The sequence below is a fragment of the Pseudoliparis swirei genome, chromosome 20 (assembly GCF_029220125.1).
Source record: "Pseudoliparis swirei isolate HS2019 ecotype Mariana Trench chromosome 20, NWPU_hadal_v1, whole genome shotgun sequence".
Classification (NCBI taxonomy): Eukaryota; Metazoa; Chordata; class Actinopteri; order Perciformes; family Liparidae; genus Pseudoliparis; species Pseudoliparis swirei.
Window position 1 is genome coordinate 9692924 of NC_079407.1, and position 25792 is coordinate 9718715.

General features: G+C 43.9%; 1 protein-coding gene across 14 annotated transcripts in view; it reads right to left on the bottom strand.

Moving 5' to 3' along the window:
• The window catches only part of LOC130210401 (unconventional myosin-XVIIIa-like), a 118340-nt gene that overhangs the window by 63443 nt on the left and 29105 nt on the right, over positions 1-25792 (bottom strand). For 5 of the 14 annotated variants that reach the window (XM_056440654.1, XM_056440653.1, XM_056440647.1 and 2 more), the window contains exons 1-16: positions 25442-25527; positions 22168-22277; positions 21751-21782; positions 19771-20946; positions 17073-17219; positions 15760-15825; positions 15097-15184; positions 12129-12235; positions 10807-10983; positions 10335-10545; positions 6308-6450; positions 6106-6206; positions 5315-5378; positions 4477-4621; positions 995-1165; positions 422-512 (exon numbers count right to left, since the gene is read on the bottom strand). In XM_056440654.1, the coding sequence (XP_056296629.1) occupies positions 422-512; positions 995-1165; positions 4477-4621; positions 5315-5378; positions 6106-6206; positions 6308-6450; positions 10335-10545; positions 10807-10983; positions 12129-12235; positions 15097-15184; positions 15760-15825; positions 17073-17219; positions 19771-20946; positions 21751-21782; positions 22168-22207 (2759 nt within the window). In that variant the 5' untranslated portion in view covers positions 22208-22277; positions 25442-25527. Of the gene's footprint in view, positions 1-421; positions 513-994; positions 1166-2331; positions 2344-4476; positions 4622-5314; positions 5379-6105; positions 6207-6307; positions 6451-10334; positions 10546-10806; positions 10984-12128; positions 12236-15096; positions 15185-15759; positions 15826-17072; positions 17220-19770; positions 20947-21750; positions 21783-22167; positions 22278-25441; positions 25584-25792 lie in introns of those variants that run through there. The other 9 variants (XM_056440656.1, XM_056440651.1, XM_056440652.1 and 6 more) reach the window with 6 other exon arrangements.

A 25792-nucleotide genomic window follows, 5' to 3' on the forward strand; every position in this document is an offset into this window, starting at 1 on the left:
CTGTGTTTATGCACATCATGAATAGAACACTTTCACATCATTTCTGTTTTAAAATCAGAAATGTGCAAAAATGTGTTGTTTCTTTGAATTTCGAAGAAATGGATGACAAAAAAAAATCACACTTAATACACTCTCAATAGATGTGTCCGCTGAAGTGTAACAATATTCAAACTGCAGGAAAACAGACTGTCCTTTCTGGTATTTGAGGGATATTAGATGGGATGTGTGCGAACCAGACATCACCAGCCTATCTACATGGGTTGCTGTGGTAACGACTGTCAGACAATTTTGGAACAGCAAAAGAGAAACCTAAACTAGTGCATCGGCAGATCTGTTATAAATAATGATCATGAATGCTTATTTGAAAAAGAACTCCCAATAGGATCAAAATAATAACATAACATAATTGGAATATTCTTGCCTGTTAATTAGGGAGATGACAAGAGTGAAGAGCTCCGAGTAGAGACCGGAAGCCATGGCCTCCAAGCACTCCAGAGCTGTGACCTTAGAGCCTGAGAGACAACAGATCAGAGTCAACAAGAACCACATTAAACTCAGTCTACAGCTGAAATCCTCTGCTCAATCAGTGAATGTGTTTCTTAGTACTCTTCTCCAACAACTTGTGCTTTTAGAACAGTATTTGAAACCTAGGTAACGATCCTGGAAAAAAACTACCTAGGGATGACTATCAAACCTCTAATATTTTGGGTTACAGACCTAAATGTGTTAAGTACATAGAACTGTCAATTACTAAAGGTTTGGGCATATTCTTAGTTTGTTGTTTAACGAAACAACATTTCCAGATTGAAGTTATCCTTAGACTACATCTTATCCCACACACAAACAATTCAGTATTAAGCAAGGGTACAGTACGTGTGATCCCAATTAAAGTACACTTCTCTTCGGAGTAGGACAACCACAACTGACCAAATCAGATTTTCTGTGAAACGCCAACACGATCTTACAACGGGTTAGGGGTTAGACAGGGTTTTACCTGAGCTTTCCCCTTGGCCGGCCTCGTCCGGTCCTCCTCTGAAGGAAGTGGAGTGCTGCAGTCCTTTAGCCTGGTGCTTAAAAATAGAGGAGGACAGCTCCTCCAGGGTGCAGCCCAGAAGGTAGGCCGCCTTCTGGGCCCATTCATGACGGGCAAACTGCCTTCGACCCGCTGAAAAGGAAGTCCAAATGTGTTTGAAACACACACAAATATGCAATAAGAAAGTTGATGAAGATAACAGCTGACAGAAAGATGAAGAGGGAGGAGGATGAAAAAGGTACAAATGGTTCAATGGGAGGTTTTGTCAGCTGCTTAGTGCTTCTACTTTTCTTACACTGGACAAATGAGAACCTTCACAGACATGATGCTGAACTTATGAGTCGAAATGTGAAATGTTTGTTCCATAACTGACTCCAACACTGTTCATCACACTAACCTATATATATATATATATATATATATATATATATATATACCTGTGCCATAGTATTAGTTTGTTCTTGCTGTTGCCCCAACTTGTGGAAGTGAAACACAAAATCACAAAATGAGAAAACAGCTCCTAACAAATGGTAGCAGTTATTAAAAAGCTGTTGTATGTTTCCTATCAAAGGCATTAAAGCAAATAAAATAAAACCTTGAAAAAGTTCTGGTATGCTGTCAAAAAATAACACTGAAATCAAACCGGACAACTCAGATTTAGATCTTTGCTAATGACTTGTGATCACACCCTGACTCTGCATGCGGAGTGCATCTCCAATTGGTCTGGAGGAGATTCAAAGCCTATGTGTTTGAGGAAACCAAGGCAACATGGCAGCCTTCACAGCCAACCAATCAAAGAGCTTATAGAAACAGATCCAGAGAATCAACAGGAGCCCCTGCCAAGGAGAAACAGCACAGGGATACACGGGGTAGCTGGGAAATAAAAGTTCCGTGGACGAGAGTCAAATCACTAACTAGAGAGCTGAAAATGAACAAGCTTTGGAGAACGCGTTGTACTGTGACAGCGGCTTGGGAGCTGAATATGGACGACACGGGGAGGCACCAGAGAGCAGTTTAAAAGGGACACAGAAGTTCTGATCCCTGTGATTTCCATCTAACGAAGGAGAAAGGGGTGAGACGGAGCGGGAAGAGTCGCTAGGGGGCAAACACAACAACACGAGAGATAGGGAGATGAGAGGGGGAGGGGGAGGAGCAGAAACAATAAAAATGCTAATGTCTTAAGGCCTGGGAGGAATGATAAAGGCATTAAACCTAAAGTGCAAACAAGGGAGCCTCTGAAATAAAGTTTATTTTAAGTGAAATACAGTCAACAGCTTGTGTGTTGTTTTCTCCATTACCTTCATCTCCGTCTGCATTTGATAGGGCACGGCATGCAAACATGCAAGCAAAGAGAGGAGGTTAGAGATAACACAGTTCAGAGAGTCACCAATTCACAGCCACAGCAAAACATACACATTAGCATCACAGCAAGCAGAGAATTTGACAGGCCTCTGTGGGTCAGGTTTAGATCAGAGGGTAAATGATGCTCTGTGGACTACCACGAGTCTGCAGACAAAACAACCCACGTTACAAAGCTCATGCTGTGTGTCTGAGTTTGTGTTGCTCCTGCACTGTTTAACAGCAGGAGAGCACTTCGACCTCACATCCTAAAAAATGTATACATTATGAAAACATGTAACATGAACCTTAAGGGGGGAAGACCAAAAGCACTCTCTGCCACCGCAAAAGCACTAAAGTGGCTTTTTAGGAGAAGCACCAGGATCTGGGAGGTTAAGAAGGACCGGTCTCCAAGCAGCACCATACTATAGATTCCAACATGGGACACAAGTACACAGACTACTCTACCCACATACTTGGCTTGGTTCATTTTTTCTTGGTTTGGTCTTGGGCCATGACCACGCTATGATATGTTGTGAACAAAGCCAGGCCCACTAACACACTTAGTTTCCCAGTTTGGTGTGGAGCAACTTGACTGGCCAGCAGACAACCTGAGCTCAACCCCAGTTTACACCTGTGGGACGAACCGGAACACCAACTGTCCTTGGCACAAACATCACTGGCGCTCTTGTGGCTGAATGTGAGCAAATCTCTGCAACATCTGGTGGACAGGCTTCTCAGAAATCTCATAGACATTCAGACTTCAGAACCTGGACACATACAACCACAACCACCTGCATGGTTACTTACCACTAGAGTGAGAGCATGTCCCTTTAAATTGACACAGTAATCTGTGTGTGGTTGAACAGCATCTGATGCTAAATCCTGTAGTCCTGGTTGTAATTGCTGTCGGCATGCTGCCTACAGGCAGTCAAGCCTGACATCTAGTGGCTGTTGTTAGAAAGTCAACTGCAGTCAGATCTTTTCTGCTATTCTCGTTTGAGAATAACAAAGAGTAAGAACTTATTTTGGCCCTCCACCAAAACACTGGTGACTTAAAAACATGCACACCTTAACAGTAGCATGTTCATGCAACCAATAGACTTGAATCCGCAAACAAATAGTTTTGTTTGTTCAACTCTGAGGACCCTGTTGTTGGTGGTGTCTGATTGGATTGCATTATAACGCAACCACTTTATAGAAAGTAAAATACTGTTATTTAGGTGAAGGATTATAGCCTTGACAAAAGTAGCTTTTATTGCATTACTATGAAATTGGATGGCATCATACTTCACAGTGGTTCACATTATTGTGTCTCCCCTGTATATACTGTAATCTAACTGGCCAATTGTCACCGTGGAGTAGAGCTGATACTCATCACCGAGCCCTTCATTTCCCTGACATGCCTCATGTGTGGAGGAGGGAGCATAAGGACCCAAAAAACCTTGAGTTACACTGAGCTTGGATCAATATGGTGAAAACTAGAGGTGAGGTTTGACACAGCTTCTGCGATAGGAGTCAGAGAAAGACTGAATTAAAGAATTAAATGCATTTATTTTGTTTGATTAATAACCTTGCTCACTAAACGTTTCTGATCCTTGCTGGCTACATGTGGCCCCATCTCAATGTGCTCCAATGTGTCCTTTACTGGTTTCACCCGTCATCCTCTAAAAGGTCTCTCCACCTCAGCAACATAGGCCTTGGTGAGACTGGGAACACAAAGTTTACTGGTTGTGCTGCTTCAAAATAAAAGATTTAATATGACAAAATAACACACAGACGTTTTTTTAAAGACTATTGTAACTATTGCATTGTGTGTCTTAGTGTGGACACACACATGTGAACACACAGATGTATACACACACAAGTGGACACACACAAACAGGTGGACACACACATGTGGACACAAACAAGTGGACACACACATGAGGACACACACGAGGACACACAGATGTGGACACATGCATGTAACCAGGGCCTTAGTAAATGCAGTAGAAGCACAGTTAAGGACACAGAGGTTCTCTTCAGGTACCGACCAGTAGAAACAATGGGACAACCTTTGCAATGTGGCGTACTCAAGATTTCAGTCGGTTGGGAGTTCTTACCTTTTGTGGCGCCTGCGGCCCCCAAGTGGTAAATGGCCCCTAGGATGAGCCACAGGGCCTTCTGCTCCTCACCAGAGATGCCCAGCACCTTCATGGCGGCCTGCAGCTTGGTGAACTGCTGCAAGGCTCGCTGCTTGTCTTCAGGCTGGAGAGGATAGGAACAGATCAAAGTGGCAGGAAGTTGTTGCAGCAAACAGCTACTTAAATATTTTTTCTTAGTTCATAAATAACAAAAGGTTAGCACCGATTTCTTGGCCAATATTAGCTTATTGCAGATCACACTCTGCTTTGATTCATTTTGATTACTTCTCTCCCTCACACTTCTCGTTTTGCTCTCTCTCCTTCGATTGCTATTCTGTCATTACTTGTATTTTCAAGTTATGAAATTTGTATTTGTAAATGCTGTTTTCAGGCAATTATCAGTGGTGTATGTTTTGTAAGTCAGTAACATCTGTTGTCACCTTTGTGATAAAATATGAATGATATTTTACCAGATGCATTGGTATTGGCATATTTGTCAGCTAATAAATATGAAAGTGAAGAATTTGTATAGAAATGCAAGAAACAAATGTTTGGAAACCAGGTCAACAACATGTATTTGTCAGCTGTAATGTCCAGTACATTGTTGGTCGCTATTGTGTAAAATGTTAAATGGAACCTCATATAAAGTAGGTATAACGTTATGGGTTGTATAAAGACAATGTATTTCCAACAATATATCTTGATATGATTTTTTTAGCCATTAGTATCGGCCTCAAAAGCTTGTGTACTGACCTTTAATATTGAGCTCAGGCAAATACATTGAGAACATATGATAGGAAGCATCTGATGCGATTACCTTAGAATGCGGGAAGATCCCAAAAGCACTATTCTCAGCCAGGTGGTTAAAGTGCAGCTCCGTTCTGGAGGAAAAGAGCGGAGGAGAGAAGGAGAGAGGGACTGTGATCAGTCTCACAAGAATTTCCACAGAATTTCTTTGGATGTGAATGAATGTTGGTGGTGGTCGGAGGGGCCGTAGGCGCTGATTGGCAGCCACGCTTCCGTCAGTCTGCCCCAGGGCAGCTGTGGCTACTGATGTAGCTTACCACCACCGGGATGACTGTGTGTGTGTGTGTGTGTGTATGACTACTGGACTCTGTAAAGCGACTTTGGGTGCCTTGAGAAGCGCTATATAAAATAAATGATTATTATTATTATTATTATTTAGTTGGTTAAGATATTGTTTATATTGTTTGCTTCAATGATTTGTACATTTGTTTTGTTGATGTTTGTTGATGTCCCACACTACCGGCCAAAATGCCCAAATCTCCCATTGCTGCTAATTTAGATCGAACATTTTGATGTTTGCCATTATTTATTTATTTCTCACTAAATCCGACTGAGATCCCGAGGCAAGCAGAGGATCACTGAGACACATTGACCACAACACACTGGAGGCCTTTATCTGCTCACTGTCAACACAGACCGGCCTGGAATGACTACAACAGGCTGAATGGGAAACAGACAGACGGACTAAAGGACAACTTGTTGCTGGTGCAGGGGCACGAACAAAAAAACATTGTAAAAAAGAAGTAACACTCTGTCGTTATGCTGTTCATATTGTCGACTAGTAAGTGCTAGAGGAGTCACCTGAGGCTGCTGTCGGCTCCGGCCATCATGTAGTAAAAGACATTGAAGGTGGACTCTGCCTCGGGACGTTTGCTCACCCTCAGTTTCTCCAGCAGCATCGTCTAAGCAGGAGGAGACGAGAGGAGTCAGGGGGAGAAAAGCAGAGTCAAATGGTCCTGCTATGATCAGTACAGTGGTGTGTGTGTGTGCGTGTGCGTTTTACCTGGATGGAGGCGGAGGCCACCTGCCCAGCCTGGTCAAAGTCCAGGGACACTATGTGGGAGAAGCGGCTGGCGTTGGAGTTCATAGAGGTGGAGCTGTTGCCGAAGGCCTCCAGGATGGTGTAGACCGCCTGCCACTTCTCAGCTGGGTCACCGAAACAATGTCACACTGAATCTCATTATGTGGTCAGTGAGATGAGAAAGCAGCATTGGCTCCTGCTCTTTGTTTTCCACTTAATACTTCAGCAGGTTGTCTGCAACTTCTAGAATGATTTAAATCAACTAGAATATGGCTTGAGCATATTTCTAATAAATTTGTCATTGTGGTTTAAAACACTAGATGTCGAATACATTTCGTAAAATGACCTCTGTCTTAACCAATATTTTACCATTACCGCCTGTTCTGTTTATAACATCGTAATATTAGACAGATGTATATCCTACATTTTCATAATAATCTTGATGATAATTCATGAACAGACAATAATATTCACCTACATACACAGTAGGCACTTAGGCCATTCACTGCATTGGAGTTTACAAGTATGAAGTACTGAATGTCAAATGTTAAACATCTTTGAGTATTTTGAAAAGCGCTATAGAAATGTAATGTGTGATATGGCGCCGTACGTGATGGCCGCTGTGTTGCGAGCTCCCGGATTTTGTAGCAGTTTTTTTATTTTTCTTCTTATTATTTTTTTTGCAAACAAAAAGCAAGTTTTGGTTACGACAGAACACACTTCTGGAGATGGATCGGCATTTGATCGGGATCGCCAGCGTTTTTTACCTTTTCTTTTTTACAGGGCCCGCCAGTAACAGTAGCGGAACAAGCCGTCCATTTTGCCGATCTGCGATCGATCGCCGCGCAAACGCGGAGGGAGAGAGCTGGCGTGCTGGTTAGGCTGAGACGTCGAATCGCCGACCCCCACTACCATTTTACTTTGCTGGCAAATGTACAGTCTTTGGACAATAGCTAAGCTATACAGGCTACGGCTCTTCTTCAAACCGGAAAAACAACTGACTCATCAATCTGAACATGGATGATGTATGGATGTCGGAGACTCAGCCGAGCCAGAGACATCGATTTTTCCGATGACGCCGCGCACAGACAAGACTCTCTCTCTCTAAAAAGACTCTGGGGGTATGTCTCATGATAAACAGATCTTGGTGCAACAAACATCATGTACATACTCAAGTCTCTCTGTTCCCGGTGTTCTGGACCCTGACCTGCGACCATTCTCCATTCTACAGCTGTCACCGTAACCGTAAGTGCAGCACACTGCTAACTGCTGTGCTCCTGCCCACACGCCTCAAGGACACACGATAGCGCTGGAACTCTTATGGCGCAGCAGAGCAGAGCAGTGGTCCACCCGAGGCTGCTTTTTTAGTGGGGGAAACAGAAAAGAACAAAAAAAAAAAAAACATCCGGTTACCACAACAACAAAAAAAGCGATGCATGACGGATTCTTCTCCGCCCACACTCCGATCTTCAAAGATGGATCGCCCCTCCGCCGCCCACCGGACCACGCTCAGAGGCCCACGCATCCAACTACTGTGAACCTACAGGCTTAAGCAGCAACCAATTAAGCAGCAGGAAGAGCAAGGGTGGGACTGAACGAGCTGCGAGTCTATGCTTGACGGATGCCGTTACAGGATGTTTCAGGGTGACGTCGGACAACAACGTCAGTGAGTCGGTCAGTTCACACCCGTTCAACGCGTCCTCATCCATCGTTTAACCGGATTCCAACACCGACCTGCACCCCGAAACAGCGATAAACCTTCAAACCGTGGAACCAGGCGCGCGACCGCGCACCGGGGCGTTGCACGGAATAATAACCGGGAGCCCGCGCGACTCCCGCGGAAGGAGGTGAACCTCCAGGGAGACCAGAGACACAGTGGCCGGGAGTTCAGGAACAAAGCCAGAGAGAAGGGTGTGGAGAAGGCGAGAGAGGTGTGAGAGGCAACAGGAGAAAGAACCAGAAGGAGGGCAGAGGTGCAAAACTCCTCAGAGGAGGCTCAGTAAATGAGGAGTTCGCCCACCGACGCGTCGGCTGCCTTCCTGCCGGCCCGCCGAAGCCGGCGCACCAGATCCTTCGACAGGCGCACGCGCAGCAGCCTCAAGCGGGCGAGTCGGGCGGACATCGCCGACCACATCAGAGCCTCCAGTCCGGTTGCGCCAGCGTGCATGCACCTCCCTGTTGTCCTGTCCCAGTCATCAGGCACCCCTGTCTGAGATCTTCCTTGTAGAATTCAACCAAGCAGAGTCCCAGGCTGTGCTGTGTCACCAAGTTGTCTCCTCCTGCCTGAATCCTGTGAGACCCGCCCTGTCACCAAACCCGTCAATCCAATGCGCCAGAGCACCTTGCTTGGATCATTCCATTCCTCCTGCATCTGGACCCATGGCAATGGCACCCGGTTCAAAAACAGATCCGCCCGGGCTGGTCTGCATGTTGTTCTGCACCACTGGGGCTTCACTGTTGGACCGACTTACTGCTTGGCACTGTTCAATGGCCTCTGCTCCACTCAGGCTCAGACACCTGGAAGTGCACTCTGCACCAGGGACTACAGCTCAGAGGCTCACTCATGTGCAGCTGGATACTGGACCTTCTGTCGGGCCGGGCCCCCTCCTGGGGTACTGGGTGTGTACCACCTCAGTGCCCCCTCCTCACCAGGCCCTCCTCCACGTGTTGAGCCTACACCCAGTCTGTAACACCTCAACACGGAGCCTCAGAGATGCTAGCATCAGTCCACAGTACCGTGAACACCCAGTGTGTGGACTGATCACCGTAGGGGCTGATCACAGCAGCCAGGAGGGAGCCCAGCCTCTGCGGTTGACTGGAAACAGGAGGTACCAGTGGCTCAACGGAGAGGAGACAGCCCACCCTCAACGCCAAGAAGACCAAGGAGAGAGGGAGAGCACCAGGAAGTTCTCGAGAGGAGCAGACTCTCCAGGGACTACAGGGATACCAGAGAGGACACATCAGGAGTTCACACCACAGCACATCTTGAAAAGGTCCCAACAAGAGAATCCAGCCCACATTCGACAGGAGACAGGTCACAAGGACCCAGAACATTCTCAATGTTTCTGACACACACCAATGACCGGTCCAGAACATTCTTGCATCACCGTCAACATGCGGTGCCCCACCCTGCATGGCCCTCCAGCCTGGCAGTACACAGGTGAGTGTGCTGTGACAGCGCTGGCAGGCCAGAAATGAATGACACGCATACTGGCGTGGCCTGTGCCAAGGCACAAGAGAAGCGGCACAGCAATAACCAGTCTGCCAGCACATCAACTGCTACCCACCACCGACCCACCAACAGGCGGCGGCCACAACATATCTCTGGGAATATCAATACACACCAGACCATAAACCCAGCTCATCAGGACTAACACCTGACCCTTGGTGTATTCAAAAAGTGTATATTTTATTACATTGTTTATATATATATATTTCTATTACACTGTTTTATATATATTGTTAATACTTTTCTTTTTTTTTGTGTGTGTGTAGTTTATCTTTTTTAGTTGCTACTGCTGTCGGGTGTTTTTGTATAAGAATTTCAACGACGAATTATACTTAAATAAAAGGGGACAATACAATAAAAAACTTGAAAAAAAAAGTAATGTATTATTATTATTATTATTAAACTGTTAACTTGCTTTGAGAGAAAACTGAACCAGAACAGCAGCTCTCACAGTGGAGGCTTATGGTCGGTAACGGTCACTTTCTGTGCCCATAGTTGAGGACACAATGGGAGATTATCAGTGACATGTCTGGTTGGTTCAGTTGAGATTGAAGTAAACTGTTGCTTTCTTTACTGTAAAGAAACACATCTGCTTTTTTAAGGAAGTTAAGAAAAGTTGGGGCCAAATTATATTCAAGACAAGACATTTAAAGACATCTGTTTCCACTGATACAACAAAGTGGTCGACAGGATATATCACCACAGTCCTCCCATCCAGCGGTTCTATCTGTTCATGTATCTGTGATGACTCTGCTGCCCTCTTTCTGTCTGGAGGCTCACCGGAGAAGATTTTGCCCGTGCTGCCAGCGATGGAGACCAGGTACTGGACCAGGTGCTGGCAGTTGGTGGTCTTGCCACTACCAGACTTGCCCATCAGCACAATGGACTGATCCTGGCGTGTGGTGAGCAGGTTGCGGTAGGCAGACTGGGCCACAGAGTAGATGTGAGGTGCAGAGTCCTCACGCCGACAGCCTTTGAACATATGCATCACCTGATGGGAAAGAGACACAGCAGAGGGGTATTCAAATAAACTGTGACATTTCATTTGTGTGTGTTCCATTTGAGCTGAGAGCTTTTTGTCTGATGAACAAGAGGTCTACTTTAATGAGGGAAAGTTAAAGTTTTTGGGCTTGAATCTTTCTGCTCGTGCTATTCACTCGATATGGTCACAAACGCATGACACGTCAGTCAAAACTATGGGCATTAAAAGTTTTAAAACAGTATGCTGCTGCATCATCAGTGTCACACGTACCTTCTCAGAATACATGGAGGGTGTGCTTAGGGGGTTGATGACGACCATATTGAGTCCAGCGTAGGTGTGGATGAGGTTGCCTCCGTAGCGCTGCCTCAGGCAGTGCATCACACTGGATTCATTCAGATAGAGCAGTGAAGCCAGGTCCTCTGATCGGTTGGATGATGGAGGGTTGGCCTGCACACGGAGAGATGACGATGATGTCAACTAGTAACCAAATGTAGCCCTGGACTATTTAAATTGGAGCTTGGATACAACATGTCGCATCCAGTGGTCCTTTAGGGTGATCCAGAGACAAAGTAAAGGCCATCAGAGGAGTGATGAGAGCCACTGGGGAAACTCTGATTACGAAAAGCATTGTGGCCAAGTAAGCAAATTTTAACAACTACCAAACATCCCAACTGTCCTGTTGACCTCTCCTCAATCTATCCCATCAGGATAGGCCCTCAGTGACAGGCGGAGATGAGACCTTATTATTCTGCGCAGGGTCTGCATCTATCCTAGTTGTACATGGACTTCGTTGAATAAATAAAAAGTTAATGAACTAACCTTTATTTTGTTTTATTAGAAGTGGAAATATGCCTTGATTGGTATAAAATTCTACAAAATCTACCAAAAAAATCATCAAAACAAAGTATGAGACTAATTTTCTATTTTTAAACGGACATCGATAACATTCATTTTTAGAATTAATAGATAGTTTATGCAATTACATATACAATTACACACCGTCTCTATCTGTGATATAAATGTTATTCTATACATCCTTAATTGACATGATGTAATCTGATTCAGTGTTCTAAATCAAAAACACTAAGTCACCTAGAAATTACAAAAAAATATATTTATATATATATTAGGGCTGTGAAACGATTAAAATTTTTAATCAGGTTAATCACAGGTTTCTGTGGATTAATCGTGATTAATCACATATATACATTTATACACAGGACTTTTTTTCGTCCCGATGTGCGCGCACACGCCGGCATCCGAGCTCTGCGGCGCGCGACACGGAGATCGGAGCCGTGTTAACGCGACACATAGAGACAAAATGACATGCTGCTGGTTAGAGACGACCAACAACAGACAGATTGGAAGCTCATTCTGCGCATGCGTTAAATGCGTTACAAAAATGTAACTAATTAATCCTGTAATTTAATCATAACGCGTTATTTTTCACAGCACTAATATATATATGTATATTTTCCTTATACCGAGGAATGAAGATGAAAGTCTGGATGAACAGTCTGTATCAAACTGCACTTGGGTGCTCCGGAATTGGATTCCTACTGGTGCACTCCAATTAACCCACTCCCATTCACCTTTTCTACGTCGTCTTCATCCACTTCCAGTATTGTCCCATCATGCTCCAGTTTGATCTTCATCTTGCCCTCTGGCAGGGAGCCAGCATCTGTCTTCACCACGGTGGCTGAGAGGAGACACAAAAAGACAGGACACACTGATACAGTAGCTATTATGCTGCTGGAAGTGCTCACACTCCACTGTACTGGCTAATTCAAAGGCAAAGACAGTTTATGATTTTCATGATTACAACTTTGGTGCGTGCAGACTACCATCAGAGCTTCTGGTCACTTTGAATCAAAAAAAGACAATAACACTTTTTCTCTTTGCTGACAAAAACTAAAAACTCGATAACCTTCTACCACCAAGAAAACATTCCATACTTTGACAAATGTTATCATATTTGGATTAATAGCTCCAATACCTGTCTTTTCTGTTCCCGTGGATGTTTTTAAAAAGAGGCATCTGGTCATAAAAGTAAACTGGGTACAATGCACACCTGTTTATATAACTAAAACCTTACAGATGTGGTGTTATGGTTTATAGTGACCACCAAAGAGAGACAAGCCACACACAGTGTGAGGCATTTCTAATCATCAAAATAACTTTTGGTTAATAAGCTTATTTAATCTTTCAAAGATAAACAAGACTCAAGCGTGTGTTAAGTACAAACGCCGGAGTCACAACATGGTTAGCATAGCTTAGCATAAATATAAGAAGCAGAGGTAATCAAAGCAAGCCCTCTGAAGCGTTCTGATTCACACATAATATCCGTTTTGTTTAATCTGGCCATAAAGAGAGAATGTGAAGAGGACAGATTTGTGCTGGACCTGCTTGTTGGTCAACAGCCAGGCGCTATAGTCAGAGACACTGCAGAGGGATGAGCAATCTGAAACACAGGTAGCGGCACAAATCTCTGCCTGTCTGACTGACATCTCTCAGTGGATGTCTGCACACCACCTGAAAATCAACCCTGGAAAAACTGAGCTACTTTTCCTTCCAGGGAAAGACTCTCCCACCCACGACCTGACCACCCACGACCTGACTAACAACTTCAACAGCTCTGTGTTGGGCCCTACCCCGACTGCCAGGAACCTCGGGGTGACACTCGACAGTCAACTCTCCCTGACGGCCAGCATCACTGCGACAGCGCGTTCCTGTAGGTACATGCTGCACAACATCAGGAGAATACGGCCTCTTCTTACTCAGAAGGCGGCACAGGCTCTGGTCCAGGCTCTGGTCATTTCACACCTCGACTACTGCAACTCCCTCCTGGCTGGTCTACCTGCTAAGGCCATCCGACCTCTGCAGCTCGTCCAGAATGCTGCAGCTCGACTGGTCTTCAGCCTCCCGAAATTCACCCACACCACTCCGCTCCTCCGCTCTCTTCACTGGCTACCGGTGGCTGCCCGCATCCGCTTCAAAACATTGGTTCTTGCGTACCGTGCTATGAACAGATTGGGCCCCGTCTACATCCGGGACACGGTCAAGCCTCACACCCCAGCACGTTCACTCCACTCGGCAACTACCAATCGACTTGTGACTCCGTAACTTCGAGCTAATCACTCGACAAAATCCAGACTGTTTGCTGTCCTGGCTCCTCAGTGGTGGAACGAGCTCCCCACTGACATCAGGACAGCAGAAAGTCTCTACATCTGCCGCCGGAAACTAAAAACATATCTCTTCCGACTACATCAGGAATAAAAGCACTTAAGTGGCACTTACTTATGGTATTTTTGTAGTTTGACTTTCTTGAAGAAATGTTACTTTCTTGATTCTTGTTGTTCTGAGTTTGTAATCATGGTTGAACGCACTTATTGTAAGTCGCTTTGGATAAAAGCGTCTCTGACATGTACGCTAATGTAATCAGCAGGAGGAAAAACATGTGCAACTCCACAAGAATTCTAAATCAGCTTGTGCTTAAAGATGAATTGTCCACAGAAGTCGATCAGCAGAAAACTAATCAGTAACAATTGAGTAATAAATGGAGTCATGGTCTATTGTTGTGAAATAACTAAAGACAGAGAAGATTTGAGTGTGATGTGTTTCTGTGCTTTCAGGTGAATAAAAGTGATAAACTGTATAAAAGTAGCGACATGGATCATCACCGTCAGTAATCCGAATATGTAATATGTGAATGTATGTCGGAGTTGCGCGAATGTAATGTTATGATGTGTCGAAGGGGATATAGTGCGCCACTGAGTCATGCTAGAGAATGAGAAACAGTGTAGTAACCACCTGTAACCTGTGAGAGTGAGAGTTGTGTGAATGTGCAGAACGTCGCCAGGGTGAATGAAGTAGTTAGAGTGATAGTATAAGCAAATATGTATAAGAAAACGCTACGCTAGTAATAACAGCCTGCGGTGGAGTTGCTGAGTGTGATGTGTTTCTGTGCTTTCAGTTGGTATAAACAGTTATCAAACCCATACACGACTGGATGTCATATGTGTCATATGTGATTTAAGAAGTTGCAGGTCATTCAGGCGGCTGCACTCCAGTGCCATCTGACTGCCACTAACGGAGCAGTTATGACAAATCACATGTGCACAAACAAGCCCCTGTGATCCAGGGTTCGATTCCCATCGGGCCTGACCGTTTGCTGCAACATTCTCCTCCTGTCTTTCCCCACTCTCACGTGAAGTAAAGGCATCACATGCCTAAAACAGTCACTCTTCCCCATCCGTTTGTCTGCAGTGATGACATTTCACTTACCAAAAAGGTGGTAAATAAATTTATTTGGATTGCGTTGTCAATGAGAAACCCACACAATCACACTTACGCAATTCAGTAAACTACATAAAGTACGAATGCATCAAAAAAACGATTACAATCCTATTATCTTTGTCATTGTACTTGACTGGTGTACAAGATGACATTTAAGTAAAAGATACCCACATTTTTAACAGAGAGAGAAAAATTGCCCCCCAAAAGGTTAGAAAAGTCCAACATCGAAATGTTTAAGAAGGAAGCAAAGTAATCCCATCTCACCCAAGGAGAAGCCATCTTTGTGGACAAGCCAGACTTTCTCTGATCCATACCAGACTTGCTCTGCTGCGATCTGCTCTTCTGTCTTCACCTGGAGGAAAGAAAGGACAAGGAGAAAAATGACTTGAGAACAGGTACGGGGGGGAAATTATTATCGCGTCACTGGTTCTGTTTGAAAACACCATTTTGATAACCAGCACATGCTGAAAGTTTATTAAGGGAAAATTTGCCAATGTGATAACCATGCAGTGGATGACAGTGGACTCCTCAAAAGGCCTCACAGTCCACTGTTCCTTCAGGCTGCTGCGTGACAATGTGTGTGTGCACGTGTCAAAACAAGCCTTTTATTTGTGTGTGGGGGGGGGGGGGGGAGACAAACAGGACAAAAGTGAGGGAGAACACCACAACAGTACAACGAAAATAATAAAACACATCTTAGAAACTAACACATAAATGGGAAAAAATAATGAATAATATAGTGATCATTTTAGATGGAAACCCAAAGAAAACAATTCAGTCTTAACTACTGGTGACTGCTTGAATTCAACGTCATAGTACTGGGAAAAGTGACACACTGCAGTTCGCAAGCAAAGGGTGAGATGGGAGCACAGCACAACATTCTACTGGGTGATCGTGAGTCGAGCTGGTGGTGAATTACACTCAGACCTGGGATTGCTGAGCAGCATCATGAGATGCCTGAAGGAGGGCCACAGGGTCCTCTTCCACTGATCCCTGGTGATTCGGCCAGCATGAAGAGGTCAAAGGTTACAGTTATATGTGAGTCACACATCACACACATAAGCACACAGATACATGGAAGTATGATCTGCGTGGCTTTGCATCGGAACAAAGTGAAGTGTGTCATACTCATCCAGCACAGCTGGGAGAGAAAAATCCAGTTACGTGCACAAGTGTGACCATCAATGAAAAGACCTGTTGTGATCCGTTTGCTGGCTTCACGGTAGATCAGCTTAAGTATAATAGTACATTGTTCAAAGATTCATGAAATGAAATGGTTGCATTACCACAACAAAGATTGGAGTAGCACCTGAATGTAATAATTAGCCACACGACACTCACACACTTTTTTATTAAGATATAAACGGCCAACCAAAAGATACAAAGCCCATGCAGAGGTCGCTTCGATCAGCCTGATGTGAAAAATCTGTGACTGTTTAGAAAGTAGAATTCAGGAGTTTGGTTCAGAATCAGTGAAGAATTGTCACTTTCATCTGTGTTTCCAGGACAAACATAAATTAAGGACATGCTCAACCTAACTGCTAGTTAGGCTCTAACAAAAGGGGGGGAAAAAGGTACCTTAAAAAAACATTGTACCTCATCACCTGACACTTCTATCACTATGTATTGACTCGACTTGTTGCTTTGTTTTGTTGTAATGCCACTGAGCAGGTCAAGAAATAGCTCCTATGCTGGCTTTCCAAATGCTTTTTACAGCATGTAAATTAAAGAGCTCGGGAGTCACTTACTCCCGTACTTCCCTCCTGCCTAAACAATGCTACATAAACCCTATCTCTGTACTGGATAGAGAATACATTACAGCATTGTTCTCGTACCATTGCTAAAACGTTTCTAATGGACCGTTCTTTAAAATGGGGTTTCCTCAATGTCAAATATAGACAAATGTCATGTTTGATTTGTATCCTTTGTAGCTTGACATAATGTCTCCAAAGTTGTTTAGACCATGAGACAAAATGTTCTTCTACTGACAACCAGACTTACAGTCACAGGAAGGTTAACAAGAAAAGATATCAACATTTGATCAGTCAAATTGCGGTTTTGGAATCAATACCCTTAAATGTTTTGATTCACATATTATCTATTATAATAATAGTGGACGCTGACTTGATTAAACCCTGTTCAACTTGTTGTATTGGTCACAGCTTAATACAGATGTTGGAAATACTGCAGACATGGGAAATAAGTCAAAAGGGAAATGTTAGAAGGATTCCGGGCCTTACACTCTGACAAGTCACACGAGCACAAACTCCAGCCAGCAGGCCCAGAGGAAGGCTGGAGGGCTGCGGTACCTGGAGGAGGCCTTGGGTGTGTGTGGCGACGGGGGCAGGGGCTTGGACAGAAGACGAAACACTGACTGCCAGCTCCAGCTTAGCCACAAAGCAACCACAGCGAGACAACGATAACCAGCCAAAGCAGTGTGTTTGGGATAGGGAAAGAAGACAAGAGAATGTGGGGAAAAAGAAGAAGACAAGGTCAATATGGAACTTTGGATGAAGAAAATGCAGTGCATAAAAGCAAAGAAAAAGAACGTGGACACTTGAGAGCAATGGAAAAGTGAAAATGACTTTGCAGTGAGTAACCATGTGGTGAAGATGATTGCAACCGAATGATCAGTGCAAACTTTTACAATTATTGCCAAGAGGCACATTCGTAGGCAGCATGTCCCTTCCGTTATCACTTCCGTTTGGTCAGTAACTTAGTTACAAACTTGGATGTCAGTCTAAGATCACTTGAGGGGGAAAACCCTCCCCTTTGCACACCATTGTACAAACACAAGTGTTTCTGCAGCTGCCGAAGGCAAAGGGTGTGTTAGATGTCGTCGTCTACAGCTGTTATTTCAATGTTTCAGATGTATATTTCAGAATCAACATTTAGACAAAAGACTGGACCAGACTTGATATCGGCCAATAGTACAAGATAGCACAAGACTCAGAAGGGGACGTCTCTGCTTGCTTTTGTGGACCCATTGGAAAGTTTCCCAAACAAACATTTGGAAACTGAGATTTGACTTTTGAGAGCAGCCATAGAAGTAAGAGTCATAAGGTTTGAGCCAGGACGACAGCAAAGGGAATATTTCACTCCGTCATGAGTCACAACTGTTCTGCCCCAGTCAAGAGAGCAAGGGACACCCTCTGCTGTGCACCTGTAAATATGTAGACCAATAAACTAAGCCTGTCAGGCATGGTGACTAATGCAAACAACCTAGAAGAAATATATTTAGGGAGGCTGACATTCTGCAAGTCAACCAGGTTAAGCTCATAATGCAGGCGTATTTTTAGGGGAACATCAGCAGTGTTAATTTGAATTTAAGTTAAGTTTTATGTCGTTAAGATAGATATTTGTTTAACGGCACAAGAATTTGCCATTTTTAGTTGTGCAAGGGTTGCCATGGACAGAAAAAGAGACATAGGTCCATGAATAATATGCAGACGGAAGATCCAAAGCAGCAACACATCAACACTAAGTCCAGAAATAAAGCTGAAGCAAAGCACACAACTACACACAAGCACAACGTCACAGAACGTATGGATATGTGATGTTTTCCTCACAAACCCAAGAGTGTCCTGACTCATGTTCCCTACAGAAGACTCTGCACACATTACATAGCATTGTGTTTACTGTGGAATCTGTTCTTAGCGCCTTAGAAGTGCTGCTAACACGGACTCTCCAAGGGTGCTTCAGTTAGCATGCACACTCGCAAATCAATGCCTCACACATTGTACAACAGTACGATTGTTAGGTGAAAAGAAGAATATTTGCAAGGCAGGTTACAAGTTGCAACAAACCACCAGGCATTCAGCCTGTGGGGCAAAACCCTGATCCTAATGTGACTAACATTCGTCTTATTCTTTTTCATTCATCGAGATTTGTCATACAGAAGTTAATATCTATCCAGCGAAACCAAAAAAATATTTGACACAGTCAATGTTTTGAGAATCTGGGAGCAGAATCCCTTCCAAGGGTACTGGTTATTGGCAGCATGGGATTTGGAGCAAACTGAGACCCGGTGAGGTCTTCGCTGCATAAATTCAGCAAGAGCCAGGAATGTCTTTTTGTAGCTATGTCTTCCATCTGTAAAGTTGTTCCATCTGTGTCTGTTCAAAGGTTTTGAGTTCCTCTCTGGCTCTACATGGGTTTCCCGTTAGTGACAAGAGACGCCGGGCTATTGAAGTTCCTCATTTGGAACAGTCTCGGGTTGGACTCGGCTTTTGTAACAAGGCTTATGAGCTACATTCTGCTATGTGGGATCTCATGGGTTAAAAAAGTCTGTTTGGACGGTAGACTTTAGGTTTTAGGGCTCAATAAGAAAATAAAAAGAGCAAACACTTAAAAGATGCTGAACAAAAAGAATCTCTGGAGTAAGTAACAATAAACAATCTGCTATTTTGACAGCAAATCCAAATTTGTTATTAGATTAAAAGTTGTGTAGGAAATAAAGTGGTTGTGACTGAACATCGTCAAAATGGGAAATTATGGTCAGGAAGTACTTCCTGCTCCTTAACTGCCCCTGTTGACACTGAACAATGACATACTTGTAAAATAAGATGGCTTGTTGAAACCTTTTCTTGTTCTAGACTAATAAATGATTATCTATCTTTTTTGACAGATTATTTTATTTTAGACAGAATTAAAACAAACCAACTGACTGAAATTACAGGCAGTGGCTATAGAGAAAAAGTAAACTATAGCCTACTTATTCTGAAGAAAGGGAAACAATATTATGTGTTTCTTTTTATAGTCCGTAGCATGCGGCTGTCAAGTTACTCTAAAACCGTGCCACACTGAGGCTACACACACAGTGTCCGTAAAACAACTCCAAAGTGCTCTTCCATTTCAAACATGCATTTCAAATGTTCATGCACTTTCCACACCAATGTCCCAAATGTTGACCAGACATGCGAAGTGTGGAGAGTGTACCTCTTGTTGACCGACAGCAGTCTGTTGAATGGGAATGACTCCTTGAGGGGGAGTCAGTGCATTAGGACTGGGACGGGGAGGAGAAAGCGTAGAGGGCTGAGGAGCTGGGATGAAATGGGATGGAGTGAGTGAGGGAGTTATTTGGGCCACTTCGGTAGCTGGAGGAGGATTTGTAGGAGTGGGTTTTTTGACAGCAGTTGGTCTTGGTGCAGGTATGAAGCCAGGAGGCGGAGACAAGGGTGAAGGCTTGGGAGCAGGCACAAAGCCAACAACTGGTGGGAGAGATGTGGGTCTGGAATGAGTCGATTTGAACAACTTTGGAGCAGAGTGCTCAGGTGCGGTGCTGGTCAGGTTTACAGAAACCACAGGAGGTTTGGCCTCCTGTATATCTGGACCAGAGCTTGTAGGTTTGGGATCGACCCTGTGCAGCTTTAGAGTGGTGTTATCTTCTTTCTTCTCCTCCGGCTCAGCAACTTTCCCTGCCGTCTCATTTTTCTTCTCCAAGTCTGTTTTTTCTGGTCGTTCGTCTTTCCATATTCTGGGGCGAGGCTGCCTGGTCCTGCCTCGGACCATAAGGTTCATTAATCCTCGCGAAATGTCGTCTTTGTCTTCCGTTTTGATGACGTCATGTTTAAAAGAGAAGCCTGACATTGACTTAGACACAGAAGCTGGGGCAAGCATCGCTTTAACTGCTTCGGCAGCAGGCGTGGCTACTTGTGGCGCTTTATGTGATGGTTGTGTTGGCAGAGTGGTCTCATCCTCTTCTGGCAGGACCTTCCTGACAACACGGCGGACCACCTTTACTACTTTCTTTCTTGTCAGACCCTTGTCCTCTGTCGTATCCATCGGGTTGGTGCAGGTGCCGTTGGCTGTAGTATTGACCACGCCTTTGCTCATTATGCCATTTTGCTCTCGCTCACTGTTCATAATTGGCTCTGGGCTCAGAGGAGCATGAGGTGGTTCAGAGCTTCTAAATGGCTTTGACACTGGCTCAGGGCTTTTGAAGCGTTCAGGCACTTTAACAGGTATCCTGACTTTTGCTGGGGAGGGACTTCTGACCCGATGGAGCGACTCCGTGGGGGACACTGATGGGGGACTTGTTGCCCGGAATAAACCCCTGCCAGGGTCTAGAGCTGACACTGACTTGGACCGGTTGGGCAGCCCTTCACTCTCTGGCTACTCGTAGAGAGGAAAGAGAAGGAGGTGTTAGGACAAGAATGATGAAGGAAACTCCAAGCACCATGTGGTTATGCCTTTAATAAACAGTCAAAAGGTTTGCTTCCTTTATGGGTAAGCTGATCAATCACACAACTCCAAATGTGACGGAGAGAAATTTAAATCCAAAGTTACAAAAACTGTATCTGTAGGAGTGCACTGAACAGCTATCTGCTTAATACTTCCAACTGACTATTTCAAAAACCCTGAAACCCACATACGGTATACTTGAGGAGGGTTTGTCGGGCACTAAGATCCTATGAGGAAGCCAGAATGTCTCGGAGAACTGACTGACGGGCCATTTGTTGAAAGTTAGTAACAATTGACAAGCTGCTTACAGTTTGCCATATTACTCTTAAAAGCACAAGTCCTTTAGAAATCTTTTTTTAGGCTATTTTAACTGTTTAACTTTGTCCAAAAGCAAGACTTCCGGTTCTGCAATGTAACGCTTGGGTAAAATGTTCTTGAATGAAGAAAGTGAAGCATTTGGGGCCAGAGCCAAAGATCAAATCTCATGAACCTGTTTGTTCATCCAGAGGGAATGTGTATTAATGACAGGGTTGTGTATTGAAGATTACTTCTCTAAATATCATATGATAAATACACAAACAACTTCATAGAAAAATAAATTAAGTTCAGTGAGGTTCAGACTATGAATATGAAAATGTTCTTGGACTGTTCTCCACACCTGCATCGATCCCTGGCTGACATAAGACAGCTCTTACATATGTACCCAAGAGAAACATATGGACTGCATTTACTTACACTTTTGTTTTCTGGCTTGTTATCTTCTTTGACCTAAATGTGTTGATATCAAAAAGACTAGATGAAAACCTGAACACTCTATGAAGCTGCTGTCTGTCACATGCCGTGCAAACCTCAAAACATGCACATGTTCTGTTCTTTTGCATAAAAAGGATTTTTGCACAGCAACATCTTTCTTTAGATAAAAACACTTCAAGCACTCACTGCATTGGAAGTGAACTGGTCAAGGTCATAGGTGGTAAAAAGTCACAGCTACTATAACATGTGCTGATACATGTGAGTGAACGCCATCACGCTCTTCGCGTGATACAAGCAAAGACCAGACTTATCTAAAGACACACATGTTAATACACAACGTAAAACACTGGAACACCATGCTGTGTAAGAGTGCTTTATGAAATGTCCAAATGAGACTTCCCTTTTGCTCCCAGAAGGAAAAGCGAGATGAAAAAGCCATGTTGGCTGATCTGCGGTCATGGGCTGTGGTGGATGAGATGAGAGCAGGAGGAAGAGGAGGTGGAGGGAAGCTAAGAGAAGAAGAATGGTGAGAACACAGAAATGAGGATCTTCAGGCTAGAGGGATCATTGGAGTCTCACTGTAGACAGAGCCACATTGAGCAACGCAGTGAATGGGGTCTGGGAGAAGCAGAGGATGAACAGGAGATTAGAGCAGGTTTAAAGAAATTAAAAACACAAAATGTAAAAGTACACCACTCATAAAATAACTCTTTTAATGGTGATGTATCCATGTATCCAGGGATCCAGAGAAACACCCACAAATTATTTATGGTGTGTCTCAAAGCATTCTAAAATAACCCGGTTATTTTAGAATGCTTTGAGACATTTTCATGATCATAACTTGGTATGGTTGTTATATATATAATCAAATATCACAATATATTGTACTAAATGTCTCGACATCTTGACAAGCAGTGCTTCCACAAAATATATACAAAAAGTCAAAAGAATACCGGTACTCCATTCAAAACCATTTACAAAGAAAGATTGTACATTTAAAAAACTAAAATAATGTGATTCATTCAGAGTTAGAATATACAGCCCTGCTGTAGTTCTGAGTAGTCAATTAATTAAATACTATGCTTTTTTTCACATATTTACTGTTGTTATATTATTTATAACTCTTTTCACCACAACCAAAATGTGAATTACAGTTAATAGAATGTACATCTTTGAAGAAACCTTTTACAAATTAACCCTCATGATGAGAGCGTTCACGGCTTTTCGTCATACACGGCTCATCCAGAGATTAAGCCTGCGTCCATATTGGTTCCAAACATGTCAGCAGAGGTGTGCTGCCTGGGGTTCTGCCTTGCTGAACTCTTATCCAGTTTTAAAACAGAACAAAGCTGCTCTCCAACAACATGACTTGGACTAGAGGCTGTTAAGCATTTCAGGTCCGGCTTGGCTCTTATCAGAGGTCTCTGAATGAGTCCGTTGGTTTATTTCTGGATCAGACAGGATGTGGGCCAGACTCCTCCCTCAGAGAGAGGCCACCCGCGCAAAAAAAAGACCCAAGAGCAGTGCTGTAGTCACAGATCACAAACATCTTAGATATACAGATCAGTTGACACCAACTATCAAACCACACCACCTTATTGTCTCCCTGGTAATATTTTATGTTAGCACATTTTTTAAATGCAATATATTCAAAAGGACCAAAATAGCTGTGAGGATACGGGATTGATGCTGGACTAATTCTTCTTTTACTATCATGTGCAATGGATGCCTTTTTGCTCCGGTTTGGTTTTACCAGTGGACCTCATGTGACCAACGTGTGTTCTTCACATAGCACATGTGTCATTGGAATGGAGACAACACAATCAACAAAGCCAAAAGCAAGCTCACACACATATCCCGCAGAAAGAAACAAGCAGCTGCTACTTGCTCTGCTAATGTTGACAGTTGAGTGGTTTGTGGTGGACTGGTGATATCTGGGGTGGAGGTCTGACATAAAGCAGACCCATGAAGGACCTAACCAGGAAGCAGAGGACAGTGGACCCAGTCCACATCTACCAGAGTATTATAAGACCTGATCTGAAATGTGGTCAACCTGAACAGACCCAACAAGCGAGAGAACAGCAACAATGGATGTCAGATAGAGAACATGCTTGGGTTCACTCACGCATGGGACATATTGACAAACGGACTTGAAAACGGCTGCAATCAACAGAACTCTAACTTGTCGTCGTGCAGAGACAGATCTCAGATACTAGGGACAGAATGGAAGATCTCTCATCTGCACTTTGTGTCAGTACCAGCGACTCCGACCAGAGAGGCCTCCCATATATGACAATAGATGACAAACATGAAGGCTTCAGATAATACCACAGCACATCTGACAATATTATACATGCATTACAATGAGGTTTGTTTCAGATTCATCGGGACTGAAGTGAAAATCCGAGCCTCAGAATGAGCCCTTTGCTAAGCGCCGCCACCCACTTCTCTTCCGGCCAGCTGACAGAGCTACGTTACCATGGAGCCACGCTGTCACCAACTGCCCCAACTGGAGAAATATCAGAGCCAACTAAAAAGTGATTGCTTGACCATGACTACCTGTAAACCTGGGTTGGTCTTCATGCACGGTTACAATCATTAAAAAGCATAAGCAGCATGTGCAGACATTCAGTATACCTTCAGTAGCTAGCATAGCGCTAATGCTGTTTAATGATGTGCTAACATACTTGGGTAATGTTAGCTCAATAGGTTTTAACATAACTCCTTCCTACCTCTCGGGTCATGAGTAGCACTATTACACAACATATAATCATGGCGAGCTCACTATCCACTAACCCAGCCTGGACATGAAGAGCATCGGAATGAGAGTCCTTTGGGAGCTAGCCGATGCTACGCTATGATTGGCTAGTCTGAGTTCCAGAAGTGGGACTTGGCAAAGGGTCAATTGATCTCAGAATTACGAAATATCTCTATGAACTATCTATGTGGGGGGGATTTAAATTAGAAATTGGTCAGTGAATTTTAATCAAACTTCTTGACTCCAGAACGTTAAGGTACAGTGAGATTTTCACATGTGGCACATGTATGCCAAAAAACATAAAATTATCAAACTGATGTTCAACCATAGAACTGTGCTCCACACTCCTCAGTATTGAATAAAACTACACTTTTCCTTCATCTCAAGATCATACGTTACAACTGTAATATTAATACTGAAGGATTACCCAGCCCTCGTATCCACAGTACGCCTGAATCGTATTGGTCTGAACACAAACACCTAAAACCTCGACATAGTTGTCAAAGTGGTATTTGCCTAATAACAAAGACCGTATCAGAGTGCCACAACTCATGCAACTGAACTGAAAACAACATGACAATTCACTTAATTTCAGTCTAAACTACATTTCCCAACAGTCCCAATAAGCACATGAGCTCGCACCGAGCACGTACCTACCTCTTCAAAGCTGCCAAACTGTGTTCCTCACACTTCTCTTAAATTATCCCTCTCTTACTGTTTAAAGTCTGAGTAGGAACAGTGGAACCATCACTTGGCACAAAAGCTGCTTCTGTAAAATGCTACAATCGGTTGAAAAAACCCTAAAGATGCGTCCTCAGCTAACTATATTCTAAAAATAGTGCCACAGTCAGTGGAATCTCGAGGGCCCACGCTTGCCATATATTCCCCACACATGCTTCTCACACAAGGTTCTACCTGAAGTAATTCCACAACTCGTATCCAAATAGTTCCCACAGTCAGCGATCGAATAGAACAAATGGACCGGGTCGAGGAGGTCTGAGCAAACGACTGGAGACACAGTGGAAAGTGAAACAGCAGAGCCGAGGAGAGGGGGAGTGCTCTGATAGGCCGGCTATTCCTGACGGTGGACAGACAGGAGACGTGGGGACAGCTGAGGGTGTTGAGCGGGGGTAAAAATAAGAGCCCCTGCTCTCCACGAACTCCCCCCAGTACCTCCACGGTCCAATCGGCAGCCATACATACTGCTGCAGTTGCTGTCATCTCAGCTGTGTGTGTGTGTGTGTGTGTAAGGCTACAAAGGCTCCA